The sequence below is a fragment of the Oryzias latipes genome, chromosome 19 (genome assembly GCF_002234675.1).
Source record: "Oryzias latipes chromosome 19, ASM223467v1".
Classification (NCBI taxonomy): Eukaryota; Metazoa; Chordata; class Actinopteri; order Beloniformes; family Adrianichthyidae; genus Oryzias; species Oryzias latipes.
Genome location: NC_019877.2, coordinates 19,477,906 through 19,491,909, shown reverse-complemented (window position 1 = coordinate 19,491,909; position 14,004 = coordinate 19,477,906). Strand labels below are relative to the sequence as shown.

Sequence of the window (14,004 nt, the reverse complement as noted above, 5' to 3'; positions counted from 1 at the left end):
TCATCTCAAATTGGGTTATGTCTTATTATTTCAGACGTCAAAACAATAAATTCCCAATCCCTTCTTCAAGTCACAAATCCGTTCAGCCTAAATTCAGTAAAAAGGTGAAAGAAACAAAAGAAATCTGCAGCAGTTGATGATGGACTAAAGTGTGCTTATTGACTTTATCAAGCAGAATATCATTTACAAAACAACAGAGGTAGAAATGCGTAAAGCAAATGTACATTTTTAATGAAGCTCAATACAACTTTTTAACTACAGAGTCGAGGCATAAATACAAATTTGCACATACCAATAATATTGAATCCAGGACACGGTTTATACACATTATGTACTTGCTGACTGTACAAACTGTCTGCAGCTAAAGCTAGCGTCTGCTGTATGACAGCTAATGAAACACAGATGACAACTATGCTGCTGCTTTCTGACTGCGCTCAATGGCCATCCTCTCCAACCGCTCAGTGTAGAATCCATTGAAGTCCAGCCTGAAAAGTCATATTCAGAAAAACGTTATTTTAATGAATGGGTCAAGCTGATCAAAACAAACAATATTCTGTGCATTTCAGCTCCACGTGTTGTTTGATAAATCCTAAGCATAAACATAATCAAGACCACTGGGACCGCTTTGATAATAGATCAAGTGGTTCGGCAGCTGCACGGCCGCGGATAAAAAGAGACTGCAGAGAGTCGTAGAGACGGCTCAGAAAATCATTGGGTGCCCTCTCCCCACCCTGACGGACATCTACTCCGCGCGCTGTCTCACTAGGGCTCAAAACATCATTAAGGACAGTTCACACCCCGGCTCAGACCTGTTCAACCTGATGCCCTCTGGGAGGCGCTACAGAGGAATCAGAAGCAAAACGAACAGACTAAAAAACAGCTTCTTTCCAAAGGCAATAACCATCCTCAATTCCCAAATGCACAGATGAAAAAAAAACATTCCTGTTTACTCCAACTATCTACCTCATTGCCACCTCTGCACTTTTGACATGTCTACGCACAGTTTTTTTTTTTTTTTCATACGCAATTTTTGCACAATTATCTCGGCACTCTTCAATACAGTTTACAGCTTATATTGCACACTTGTATATACTGTTTGTTCGCTTTTTTGATTTTATTATATTACAATGTTTTATTTACTACCTTTCCCTCCCTTACTGTTCTTGCACTGATGGTGAAGCTTAAATCTCATTGTACTATGCACAATGACAATAAAGCCATTCTATTCTATTCTATTCTATTCTATTCTATTCTATTCTATTCTATTCTATTCTATTCTATTTAAAAGAAATAAAGCTTGGTCTTATTTGAAACTTTATTTTGTTTTATTTTGTTTTTTTAAGAATGATTGCTTATGTACAGACTGAAAATGCTTTTTTTTTTGCTTTATATGCTATTTCCAAAAACTGCAGCATAATGTATTTTTTCAAAACGCATGACCAACTTGCATATTGAACTGACAGTTATAAAAATGCATTTTCATTTTTTAAATGTTGGTACCAAAAAGCCAGGAAAATCTCAAACCCAATGGATTTTTCTTTATTTAAACTTGAATTTAAAAAAAGGAAGACTGAATTGAATACATTTTCTTTTTAAATTCTAAATTACATAATGTATTTTCAAAATGCAAATTGAGAATACAATCCGATTTGGATTATGGGTGACAAAAACCTCCATGCAAAAACACTCAGAGCTTCATGGGAAATTCCCCCACTACACAACAAACAAACAAACAAACGGACAAACAAACAAACCCGGAGCTGTGGGCCGGCGTCTCACCTGTAGATGATGCTGATCATGCTGTGCTCACAGTCATTGGTGCTGTAGATGCTGAGTTTGTCCAGCAGGTCCAACAGCAGCATACTGAAGTTACTGTCAAACTTGCTGATGGTGGCTTCAAAACTGGCGTCCGACTGCAGAGCGTCCACCTGCTCGGCTGAAAACTGACACAAATGAGAGAAGAAAAAAAAATTGTCAATAAAATGTGACCTGAGCAGAAAACCCTTCAGAGATTTCAAAGACCTTTGTGCTGAGCTTCTTCTCGGCTTCACTCTGACTTGGAGCTTCGTCCATCGTCCCCTGCTCTCGAGACAGACGCTCCAACCTCATGGTCTGTGTGAACCGCTGCAGTGACACATTCATCATTTTTCAACTTAATAGGTTAACTATTTAAAAAAAGGCTTATATAAAACGGTTTTATCTGAAACACTTCAACCATGGAACCATTGTCTGCATAAAAGCATGTCAACATATACATCAAACTTTAATAGTCATGTAAAATCTTTCATTTTACATCTAAATCTTCCTTAAAGTTAACATAGACATTAAAACTACATAAATCAGGATGCAGCGTTAAAAGAAGAAGAAGCAGTGCAATCTTGTTTTTTTCCTCTACAACAAACCTGCATGCTGTTTGTGAACATGACACAGACGGTCATGAGTTTGGAGAAGATCCTTAGAAGCTCCGGGTTGGTCAACATGCAGTCCTTCAGGCAGTTGTCCAGGAAACTGGTGTGGTGGCACAGCACATCATCAATGTTGGAGGCCTGGTGAAGGAGAGCAGACACGTCTCAGCTCCAAAAAGCTGGAAGCATCACGTCTTCCTGCAGGCTTCTTCACTCACTGTTTTCAGGTTGTTCTCCATGATGTGCCATGTGGGCTCCATCACCTCAAACATCATGTAGTACTGGATGTTCTGCACAAAGTTAAGCATGCGCTGGCGCAGGGCGAACGCCGCTGCAAACCTAAACACAGATCGCAGAGTCTGAGGACTTTTTCTGACTGATATTTAACCAAAGCGTCCATGAAATGATGTCAGCTCACCATTTGGCACAGTGCAAGGAGTACAGCTTGAAGTCTTTGTTGCTGATCCACACGTTGCACAGCAGCCGCTCCACATGTTTGCAGAAGAACATGTGTCTGAATAACATCTGGTATCTTGTTAGCGCTTTTCTGAACAACAAACACGAGCTGTTATTAGCACAAAATGTCATCATTTATTGAAACATCATTCATTCGTGTGCCATAGAGCTTTAAATTTCTAATACAGCTGAGCAACAACTGTGTGTGTCGAAACACCCCAAAGCATCGGTGAATTAAAATCACCTAAATCCAGCTTATTTGAGGCTCTACTGGCCTTTAACTGCTTTACAGGCTTGTAAAAATAAAATAGCTTAAAAAAAAACCTTCCTGTTATGAATCTTTGTTGCACTACCTCTTCTAAACACTAGATGTCAGTGTTACCATCTTTTGCTTTTACATTTTTTTACCCGTGGTCGCTGCCTTTTTTCAAACCATGGACCGGTTTAATGTCAGACAATATTTTCACTGACCGCAAATGAGGCTAAAGTGGGCATCAGATTTTATTTTTCCTTCTCTTAATTTTTAAGGGTAAAGTTTATCTTCATCCCCTGTAAAACATCTGCATCTGCTTTAAACTTTACTTTAGACAGCTGGTTGATAACTATTATGCATTATAATTATGGTATGTGGGAACAACTGTCACAATAAATCCATATTTGCAGTACAGACTCCTGGTTTTTGTCTGTTAAATGCAGATTGCATTTTTTTTTTTAAGTCAAAGGCACTTCTTCTGTTTCTTCACAGAAGATTATTTTCTGCCAAAAGAAACGTTTGTTTTTTCTTAACTTTGCTAGCTTGGGGATTTCAGTTTAGCGGTTGGCACAGCTGCTTTAAGAAAATGGTAGATGGATTTTCAATACGTGACTGCAGGGCTTGACATGCGTCAAGAATGTGCTGGATGTGTTTGAGAGAATCCAGTAGTTTTCCTAAATAAAATTTCCTTAAGAATCAGATTAGAAATAAAATAGTAAAAATATAGGCCTCTTTTTTATTTTCCTCTCTCTCTGCGGCTCAGTACCAAGTGTACCGGTACCGGTTTGCGGCTGGAGACCACTGGTTCATATCCCATTTTCTATTTATGGTCAAGGTACACAAGAAAGAACAAACATTGAGCTGGACTGCTCAGTTGTAAAGATTTCCGACCGACCTGTTGATGATGAGCGAGAGCGGCCACTTAACAATGTAGTCGAAGGAGAAGGCCTCCAGGCCGCTGAGAGCCGCGTCCGCCTGCTCAGCGTTGATGATGGCCTTCTCCTGTTTGGTCTCGATGGCCAGCACTCGCAGCAGCTGAGTGATCACATCGTGAGGCATCAGGTCAATCTGGAGAAAGAACAGCAGCGTTTTGAGGAATAAAATACAAATCTGAATAAAGTAAGAGGGGCATTGAGATGCGTTATCAGTTATTTTGATGGCTACCTTTAATACTAAATTGGTAAACAGACCTAATGTGCATTTTTCTGTTGTTAAAACCCAAAATTTCCTGCAGGAAAAAGTGTCCACAGAGAAAATGTGACCTTGTGTGTTTGTCAGGAAAATCCCACAGCTTGGTTTGGTTGAATTTTTCTTTTAAATAGCTCTAAAGGTGCTATTGAGTCAGAAGATAACACATTAGTTTCCATTATTCAGTTGCTTTTGTTTAAAATCATTTTAAACACTGGAAATGTTTAGGATTAAAACCCTGCAAAATAAAAGCCTCTCAGTAACACCCAGACAAAGCAGCTGCCTTCAGTTTGGACAGAGGTCTGCCCCTCCAGCACAGAGCCCCGCCCCTCAATGAAAGCCCTAGAAAAAGCCTGATCAAAAGGGTCTGGGACGGCTCACTTATGACTTCACTAGAGCTCATCTGTTGAAGCAGAGTAACAGAAAACATGATGGATGTGGAGCCCAGTGGACGTCAATGATTAAGAGAAACCTTGGACTCAAGATTATTGGCCAGGCCAGTTATCGGCACTGATATTTGTTATTTTGATGCATGTCTGCATCAGCCTTTTCTTTTTTAATCCAACGGACCGTTTTTGAACTGGTTATTTTGGCTCTGATGCAGCAGCACTGAGCGGTCTTCAGCAGTATCCGGCCACAGCCCTGTGCCACACTACTAGCAACTAGGGCCGTCACCTTTAATGAGTTAAGGCGCCAATGCAAATGTCTTTCAACGATGTTAATGGTGCGTTAGAAAACGTTTGTCCAGCCTGTAGTAAGAGGAAAAAAAGAAACAGCGCAAGCACCTCAGCTGCTCCATGCGCAGGTATAACCCCAGCCCCTCCCTCCTCTGCTCAGAGGCAACATGCAAACATGCAAGAAAGTTTCTTTGCACACCATCCTCATCATTCCTTCATCTTCAGCGAGGATTATGCCATTAATAAGTTTCTTTTTACAGTAAATGAATATTGGCTCTAAATATTGATTATCAGCCTTCTTGACTACCGGTAATAATCTGCATCGGTCCTGAAAAAAAACCCCACATCGGTGGATCTCTGTTTGAAATTTGTTGGCCCCACCTTGAGGTCGTCTTTAAAGGGGTCCGTGTTGGCGGTGCTCATCCTCAGAGCCAGCTCCAGCAGAGCTTCAAGTCTGGGGGGGACGATGTCGTCCACCGGCTTCTTCAGCTCCTCTTCTGTCAGATCCATGAAGTGCACAAAGAAATCTCCTTTGTCCATCAGGAAGTAGTGCTTGATGGATCTGGCAAAAACAAAATTACAATTGTTAATGTAATAACTGTTAATATGTCATTATTGTGAGCAGTAAAGATGCTAACCTTTCATGGAAATCTAGACTTAATAGACAAAAGAAAAAGAAAAAAGCTATTCTGGACAAAGAAAACGGTTTACCTCAGACGAGAAACCAGCTCCTTCTCTTCCATGAGGAAGTCCAGGAGGACCTTGCTGGCGTAGTTGTAGGCCTTCTCAATCTGCTCCACATAGGCCCGCTCCTTCAGGGTGTACAGAACCTCCTTAGCGTCAGGACAGGTCACATCTCGGCCGCACTCTCGCACCACGTTCAGGTATTTCCCTGTAAAGTGTCATCTATAAGTCTTATGCGTAGAAAGTCACGTCTCTCTTCCTGTTTGGGTCTGTGTCCCTGTACCTGTGCTCAGAATTTTGTCTGCCATTTTCTGGAGAAAGGAGGGGATTCGATGCTGTACAATGGTGTACCTCTGGTCCCAGTACTTGTCATTATAATCCTCCTGGATCTTCTCCTTTTGCAGCTCATGCTCCTCCACCATGAACTCACTGAAGTGGAGAACAGGAGAATCTGTGAGCGCCAGGAAACCCCTTATCAGGATTTTTTGTCTCCCCTCTGAATGCAGACCTGTACGGATCCTTGATGATGCCTCTGTAAATCCACTTCTCCAAAATTTCAAAGTACGGCACGCTGGCGGCTTTAGTGAGGTAGAGGCACAGCTCCTGCGCCTGGCTGTCACCTGTGTAGTTGAAGGTCCGGTCATGCAGAAGGCTAAGCGTTGCTCCGCCCATGCACTCTCCTTTGTCCACAGAGGAGGCTGGAAAACAGCAGATTTCAATAAACCCGTCTGTATTCCTGTTTTCTGTCCTGCTTTATCTATAATTCAGAAAATCCAGAGACCACAGAGGTTGTGAAAATTGACTCAAACAGTGGGGAGAAGTAGAAGCCGACCATTACCACATATTTTGGGATTGTCCCATTATAAAAATTTTTTGGAAGGAAATACATAAACATATTGAATATATATCAAATAAGACAATACCCTGTGATTTTATCAGTCTGTAAGACACAACTCCCACCTACCAATGAAAATTTTATTCAGAATATTAATACCCACTGGTAATAAAAAGCAGTGACTAGACACTGGCTCCTCCCCACTGTACCCAGCTTGGACAATTGGATAGACATTGTAAATGAAATCTGCCAGATAGAAAGACTAACCTATTCACTTCGGAAACAGATGCCCACAATGGATATTCTATGTTAATCACTTACAACAAATGGAAGTAATGAATGTCTGGCTTGTAATTATAATCAAGTTGAATGTTTTAGTGTGTTTTTTGTTTACTTCTTTCCCTCATAATGCATCCGCTGTTCCCTGTTTTGTGTTTTGTTAGACACCAAGTTATGTTATGGAAAAAAGAAAAGAAATGTTGAGAATGGAGATATAAGTCATGGGTCCAAAATTGGACCTAAGTGAATTTAAATGTACGGTTTTATAACTTTCTCAATTTTCCTAAATAAAATTTGGAAGAAAACTGACTCAAAGCTCCCCCTGGTGGTTCAAATGAGAAGCTGCTTCTGCAAGAAGAACCTCAAACTTAACTAAAGATACAACAGTGTTGAGGGATCGGCTGTCAGTGTAGATTACACTTACACAAAGGGCAACTATTAAGGACTTTTACAACATTTGCACACATCTGAATGAGTACAAACTTTATTTGAAAGTAAAGCACGCCCGTACTTTCACGGTCACTAAATAGGTATTTTTTTATTGCATGGTTGGCTAAAAGTATTAGAAAAAAACTGGTACACTGAGCACAAATCAAACAGGATTGTGACTTTTCAAGTCCACAAATATCCTTTGTAAATGTAAACAGCAGCTAAATCATTAAGGTTTAAGTAAAGTTCGCTACAGCTTGCAAAGTGCTCACTGAGGTAACATACCTGCAATAAATTAAAACCTATTTTAGTGCCACGATTTTCTGATTTAAAAATTTAATTTAATTTAATTTAATTTAAAAAGACTGTGGCTTAAAGGCTGAAACTTACTTAAAAAAAAGTAAATGCAAGACAATGAAATGGTAAAAAATGCAACTGCATCTTTTACTAATTATAAGAATCCTTGTAAAAAGATTAAAACTTCCACAGCATGAGAAAAAAGAAAATTCCCCTGTTAAGTAAATTAAAGAAAATTGGATTGCACTTCGATCATCTTTTGATCTATTTTCAAAGTGTTCACTATATTTATGCTGCTTTTGGCCAAAATAAAAAAAAATAGGTGTTGTTTTTCTAGTTTCTGCAGAGCGGCAGGAGTTCATCAGAAACTCTCCTCTGAGTTGGGAAGACCAGTGGTGCGCAGTAAGCTTGCATTCATTTTCCATTAGTCCTCTGTCCACACTCTCTCGTGCTACCTTACAGCCCCTCAGAACCCGAGCAATCACAGATGCAAACAAAAATGGCGAGCAATGTCAGAGCTATCCAGCCGTACAATTTAGATCCAGATTCCAGCTCTGACGAGGAAAACGAAGACGTTCATGAATCTGTTTGTCTGTAAGTGGATGCATCGGAATGGAGCAGAGCAGGGAGCTTGTGACCTGTCGACTGTAGTTTGTACGTCACAACTACAAGCTTTTTTAAACAGCATTTTTTCGTCTGCTCCTGAGTCAACACAATAGAGAAATACTCTAACGATGTTTTATCTTAATTTTCTTTATTTAATGTCTTAAAAAACGACACAGACTTTTGGATTTTGGCTAAAAACTATATAATCGTAGTAAAGGACCTCCGGGAACACTTTCATTAAAATAGATCAAAAGATGACAGAAGTGGGACTTTAAAGTCTGGACATTCCCAGTCAGCCTCTCACCAATGGACGCCAAGATCTCCATGGTCCTCATGGTGGGCTGGATGTAGAACCAAAGCTTCTGCAGGGACAGCAGGCCCTGCCGCTGCAGGTGCTCCAGTTGAGTGACCAAGATGAGGTACTCCTTCATCAGGGTCCTCATCGCTGCCGTCAGAGCGTGGTTCACCTGGCCGTACTCAAAGGAGGACTTCTCTTCGATGAACCTGCAAAAGGTTTAAAACCATTTGACAATAACGTTCACAGAAATATTAACGTCTAAATTTTCATTAAGAAGATTTTCTAGAATTAAAATCATCATTTTAAAATAAAAGAGTGACTGTCCTAAAGATAGCAAATGATTGTATGGTTTTCTGCCATTTATCATTTCAATTTTCTCTGGTCTGATTGGAATTTATTTGGGTTTTAGATCTCTTTTTACATTTTAAACTTGTTAGAATAATATTTATCCATTATTAAATTAACTTTTCAAGGTTTGTATGTCAAAAATGAGTTTATTTTTGTTATTCAATATTCCAACAGAAGTTTGTCTCAAACGTGGCCCAAAAAGCAGAGATCAAATCTAAAGGATTGTCCAGGAAAGCAGAATTTGACTGTTTTTCAGTGAGAAGAGGTGAACTGAAACCAGCGTTTACCGAGTTATAGTGGAGTAATACGATGCAACAGGAAGGATTCTGTTCACCAGCTCCTTCACGGACATGTCCAGTGTCGCATCAACGATGAAAGAGCGGTTCTGCCTCCCCAGGACGGGCTGAGCTGTGATGTCCCGCCCATCAACTCCAACCAGAACAAAGAGCAGATCCTCCACCAGGGCCTGCTCCTGGGTCGCCAGAGGCAGCGTACCTGAACGGACAATGAAAGGATTAAAAGTGAAACCGGAATCAGAGGTCTGAGCAGAACGGCACTCTTACCAACAGCTACAGTCAGGTCTCCAGCTGCAGTGGGGCTTGTGATGAAGTCTCCAATGAGGGCTGGACGGTCATACACCCAATTAGGGAACACAGGGTTTGGTTGCGTGGGGTTCTTCTTGTTGTGTTTGTCTCTCAACATCTTCCTGGTGACTTCAGCGGGCTGCAGAAACAATGATGAGCAACAGCAGCATTTACCAAAATACAGACTTATTTTAAAAAGACTGAAAGAAAATGGGAGAGTCAATCTTTTTTTCCATGTATACATATTTCAGGCATGCTGTAAGAAAATTGAAAACTCTTCACCAGTGGGGCGTTGGAGCTGGCCGTCACGTTGCCAAGCTTCTTCCGCAGCTCATCCAACTCCTGCATGGACATCTTGGCGCTGGACTGAGGGAGAGTGTAGCTGGTAGTTGTCGTTGAATTTGTGTTTGCTGACGACTCTGATCTTTCTTTGGCATTCTGTTGCAAAAACTGAAGAGTCTAAAAAGAGGGGAAAAAAAGAAAATAAAGTTCTTATTAAAGTCCCACTTTGATCATCTTTTGATCTATTATCAAAGTTTTCTCTGTGGCCTTTTCATTATGAATAGACAGTTTTTAGCCCAAACCAGAAACCTGCATCATTTTCTAGTACATAGTTTCTGCAGAGCTTTAGTAGTTCATTAGAAAATCTCCTCTGAGTTGTAGGCGGGACCATTGGCACAGAGCAACCCCACCCCTCTTCCCTTCCAGGTTGTGGAGCAGGGAGCTTGATCCTCTTCCAACATACGTCACAAAAAAGCTCTTAAACTGTCAGCTCATGATTTCCATCCATCCATCCATCTTCCTCCGCTTATCTGGGACCAGGTCGCGGGGGCAACAGTCTAAGCAAAGATGCCCAGACTCCCCTCGTTCCGCCCCAATGCAGCCCAACTTGATAAAGCCAACAGGACATCATCTGCAAAGAGCAGAGAGGTAAACCAGACCCCCTCTCGCCCCTGGCTGCCCCTGGAAATTCTCTCCATTCATTTCTGGGCGGCAGTTTAGTTCAGGCGGTAGAGCAGGTCGTCCAACAACCGAAGGATTGGGGGAATCGATCCTCGCTCTCCCCAGCCAGCTGTCGAGCCTGCAGCTCACCGCTCCCCCCAGAGGATGGGTCAAAATGCGGAGAAGAATTTCCCCATTATAGGATAAATAAAGTATCAATTAAATTTCAATAAAAAACTATGAAAAGACCCAGTGACTGATTCACCTGGAGCATCTTTATTTTTGAATGCATTCCCTTGTGTTGTCCTAAAAGACACTTTTTGACAGAGTCCAACATGCACCGGAAACAAGTCTGACTTACTGCCGGTTTTGTGAACCAAGCTCTTTCTCCGGTCATATAGAGACCGGACAGCCCTCATGATTTCCATAGATTTAAATAAAAAATACTCAGAAATGCAATGATAAAATTAATTTTCTTTATATATTTCCTCCATCAACAGAACATTTCCAGAAGAACATGTTAAAAACACCAAAACCACATTTTTAAATAGAGTGGGTCCTTAAGGAAAACCACATATTCAGACAGAAAAAAAGAGGTCATGTTACTGGGAGGATTTGCTTTAAAATGACCACTTTCACCTCCTAAAGAAATGTCATTTTGTATGAATGCAGACACCTAAACTTCAGCACAACAAATACGGTGCGTTACCTCTTTATCCTCACAGAGTTTGGAAAGCAGATACACCAAAGGGTCGAGATTTCGAACATTTTTAGACTTGAGCTCCTCGTATTTCTTCAAGAAATCCTCTGGTGTTTTAGAAAACTCCGCTAATTTGACCTAAGAGACAAAAGAAGTAATATCAGACATTGCAAATTATAAACAGTAAAACCACTACGACTCCTACTGTCTACACCTTTCTGTCTTTAGCAGTTGGCTACTCTTCCTTTGTAGCCACCTTTTTAATTTTATCTTTTAACATCCTTCAAATGGAAAAAATGTGTTTTAACTAATAAATCTTAAACTTTTAATAAGGATGTCTTGATTCACTTTCTCCATTACTCGGTTCAAAGTTTTTTGGGTTCGCCATATGATTTATACATTACAAAACAACAATACTAAAATCCATTTATGATTCAGAAAAATCCTTTTTTAAATTTGTTATTAAGCAAGTAACAACGAAGGAAAATCTTTCAATTGGGTTACACTAGTCTGGTGTTATGTAATAAAAATTAATATAATATAAATTTGTCACAAATTTAACACTTTGACTGTACTGGTATGTAGTAAGGCTGCACAATTCTTTCCCCCCAACAATTTGGTTCAGTGATGGAACATATGGTTTGTTTTTAGACTGACAGTTTGGGCATCCCTAATCCAAATATCTGAAATACTGGGCTGTCTGGCATTTGGTTTAAAAAATACTTCTTGAACAGTTTTAGAGTAAATAATCATTCTGTCAATAACATTTTTTTGTTTGTTTCCCAGCAAGTGCAGGTTTGTCTATATAAACATATTTTGAGGTTGTCATTTTTTCCCTTTTAATTATAATAATCATAAATAATATGATCTATATGCCCCCCCCCCCCTTTCTGGCCATCCAAGGTCGCCTCAAAAGATGAAAAACAAATCACAAAACAGCATTCATTAGGGCTTTTTTAATGTCATAAAACGAAAACCATGATAAGATTTGCATGACTATAGACTAGCCTGTAAATAAATACAGCATAAATGACCCACCTTGGCACTGTGAGCAGACACTGTGGTGGTGACGTACGGTGTCCTGTGCTTCTGTAGAAGATCTATGTAACCTTCTGCCCCATCACCTCCACGCAGGTGCAGCAGGCTGAGCAGCTCGTTCACGTCGTGGTGGATCCGGAACTCACTCATGGCTCAGTCAGTCAGTTGTCAGGAAGGCTGGGTTACAAAAACAGAGGAGAGCATCTTAGCTTCAGCGAACACAGCATCTCAGCAGGCATCAGCTCGTTCACACCGACAAACAATCGCCTATAGATTGGCTACGGAGATACAATTACTTTATATATATAATACTTAAAGTCTCTCTGTACTCTGATGCTGAGCCAAATGTTACTAGTAAACAGGCTAACTAGCCTGCAAACTGCAAATGCTAAATAGTATGCTAGCTAATCCAAACGCAAGTGCAAAATTTGCCAATATTTGAATTTCGGTCATTTCTGAATAAACCTTATCACGGGTAAAATACAACATTTCAACTATTTCTGTACCTGCAGGAGTCGTGAAAATGAGCTCACCAACGTTCAGTGAATCATGTACCAAAGGCGCCCAATGCTGCTCAAATTCCTCTTCTTCGTTTGTTGACACTTTACAAGGACATGACGTGAGTCTGCCCCCTACAGGCTAGGTATTCAAACGTATAGATAGATAGATAGATAGATAGATAGATAGATAGATAGATAGATAGATAGATAGATAGATAGATAGATAGATAGATAGATAGATAGATAGATAGATAGATAGATAGATAGATAGATAGATAGATAGATAGATAGATAGATAGATAGATAGATAGATAGATAGATAGATAGATAGATAGATAGATAGATAGATAGATAGATAGATAGATAGATGTGTGTGTGTATATCTATGTCTAAATCTATCTATATATAGATATATATCTGTATCTATATATAGATATATATCTATATCTATCAATCTATATATATATGGTAGATCTGAGGCTCAGATCTACCACACCAGACAAGACCCAAGGTGTAGCCTGTGCAAACAGCCTATACCTGAAACAATCCAGCACATAACTGCAGGGTGTAAGATGCTGGCAGGTAAAGCATACATGGAGCGCCACAATCAAGTGGCTGGAATAATATACAGGAACATGTGTGCAGAATATGAACTGGTAACCCCAAGGTCAAAATGGGAAACACCTCCGAAGGTGGTAGAGAATGAGAGGGCAAAGATCCTGTGGGACTTCCAGATCCAGACTGATAGTGGTGGATAAAGAACAGAGGAAACCTGTTGTGGTGGATGTGGCAGTACCAAGCGATGGGAACATCAGGAAGAAGGAACATGAGAAACTGGAGAAATACCAGGGACTCAGAGAAGAACTAGAGAAAGCATGGAAAGTGAAGGTGACAGTGGTGCCTGTGGTAATTGGAGCACTCGGGGCAGTAACCCCCAAGCTGGAGGAGTGGCTACAGATACCTGGAAACATCTCAGACCTGTCAGTCCAGAAAGGGCAGTGCTAGCAGAGAAACCACCCACGGAGGGTGAGAGGGTCGTTTTTTATTTTATTTTTTTGGCTGAGGGGGTTAAAAAACCATTGAAAATTATTTTTCTTAATTTCATTGAGAAAAAGAAACATCTTTATTTGTTTAAATGAGTCTAGAACGACAAAAATATATTTATTTCATTTATTTATTAGTTTATTTAACAGGGACAGTGCACATTAAAAGCATGGCTCCAATGCGCCAGAATTAGCCCAAAGGCTATTTTTCATCTGTAGTATTTGCAGAAATACAATTGTAAAATGAAGATGAGTAAATAACCGGGAGGTAGTTACTTTATGGTGTGTGACAAAACTTTTTTTAGGTTTTATATTGTAACCCATGGCATATTCTTAAGCAGCTGATGCTTTTATAAAAATAAAGAAAATGGGGGAAAAAATTAAACTTCCCAAGACTTCAAAGAGGTATTTGTTTAGCTTTTAAATTAAATCTGGGGAGGAG

At 40.0% G+C, this 14,004-nt stretch overlaps 1 protein-coding gene across 1 annotated transcript; it reads right to left on the bottom strand.

The window, feature by feature from the left end:
- Positions 1 to 246: 246 nt before the first annotated feature.
- tubgcp2 (tubulin gamma complex associated protein 2) lies at positions 247 to 12,629 on the bottom strand. The gene is made up of 18 exons (XM_004080662.3): positions 12,526 to 12,629; positions 12,020 to 12,196; positions 10,991 to 11,119; positions 9,622 to 9,798; positions 9,319 to 9,478; positions 9,043 to 9,250; positions 8,414 to 8,613; positions 6,172 to 6,361; positions 5,947 to 6,092; positions 5,691 to 5,871; positions 5,361 to 5,541; positions 4,010 to 4,182; positions 2,824 to 2,952; positions 2,624 to 2,744; positions 2,403 to 2,546; positions 2,023 to 2,124; positions 1,780 to 1,943; positions 247 to 485 (listed from the first exon to the last, which is right to left on the bottom strand). Exons 2-18 carry the CDS (start codon positions 12,167 to 12,169, stop codon positions 410 to 412), a joined length of 2,631 nt encoding a protein of 876 aa, XP_004080710.1. The 5' UTR covers positions 12,170 to 12,196; positions 12,526 to 12,629; the 3' UTR covers positions 247 to 409.
- Positions 12,630 to 14,004: the final 1,375 nt, after the last annotated feature.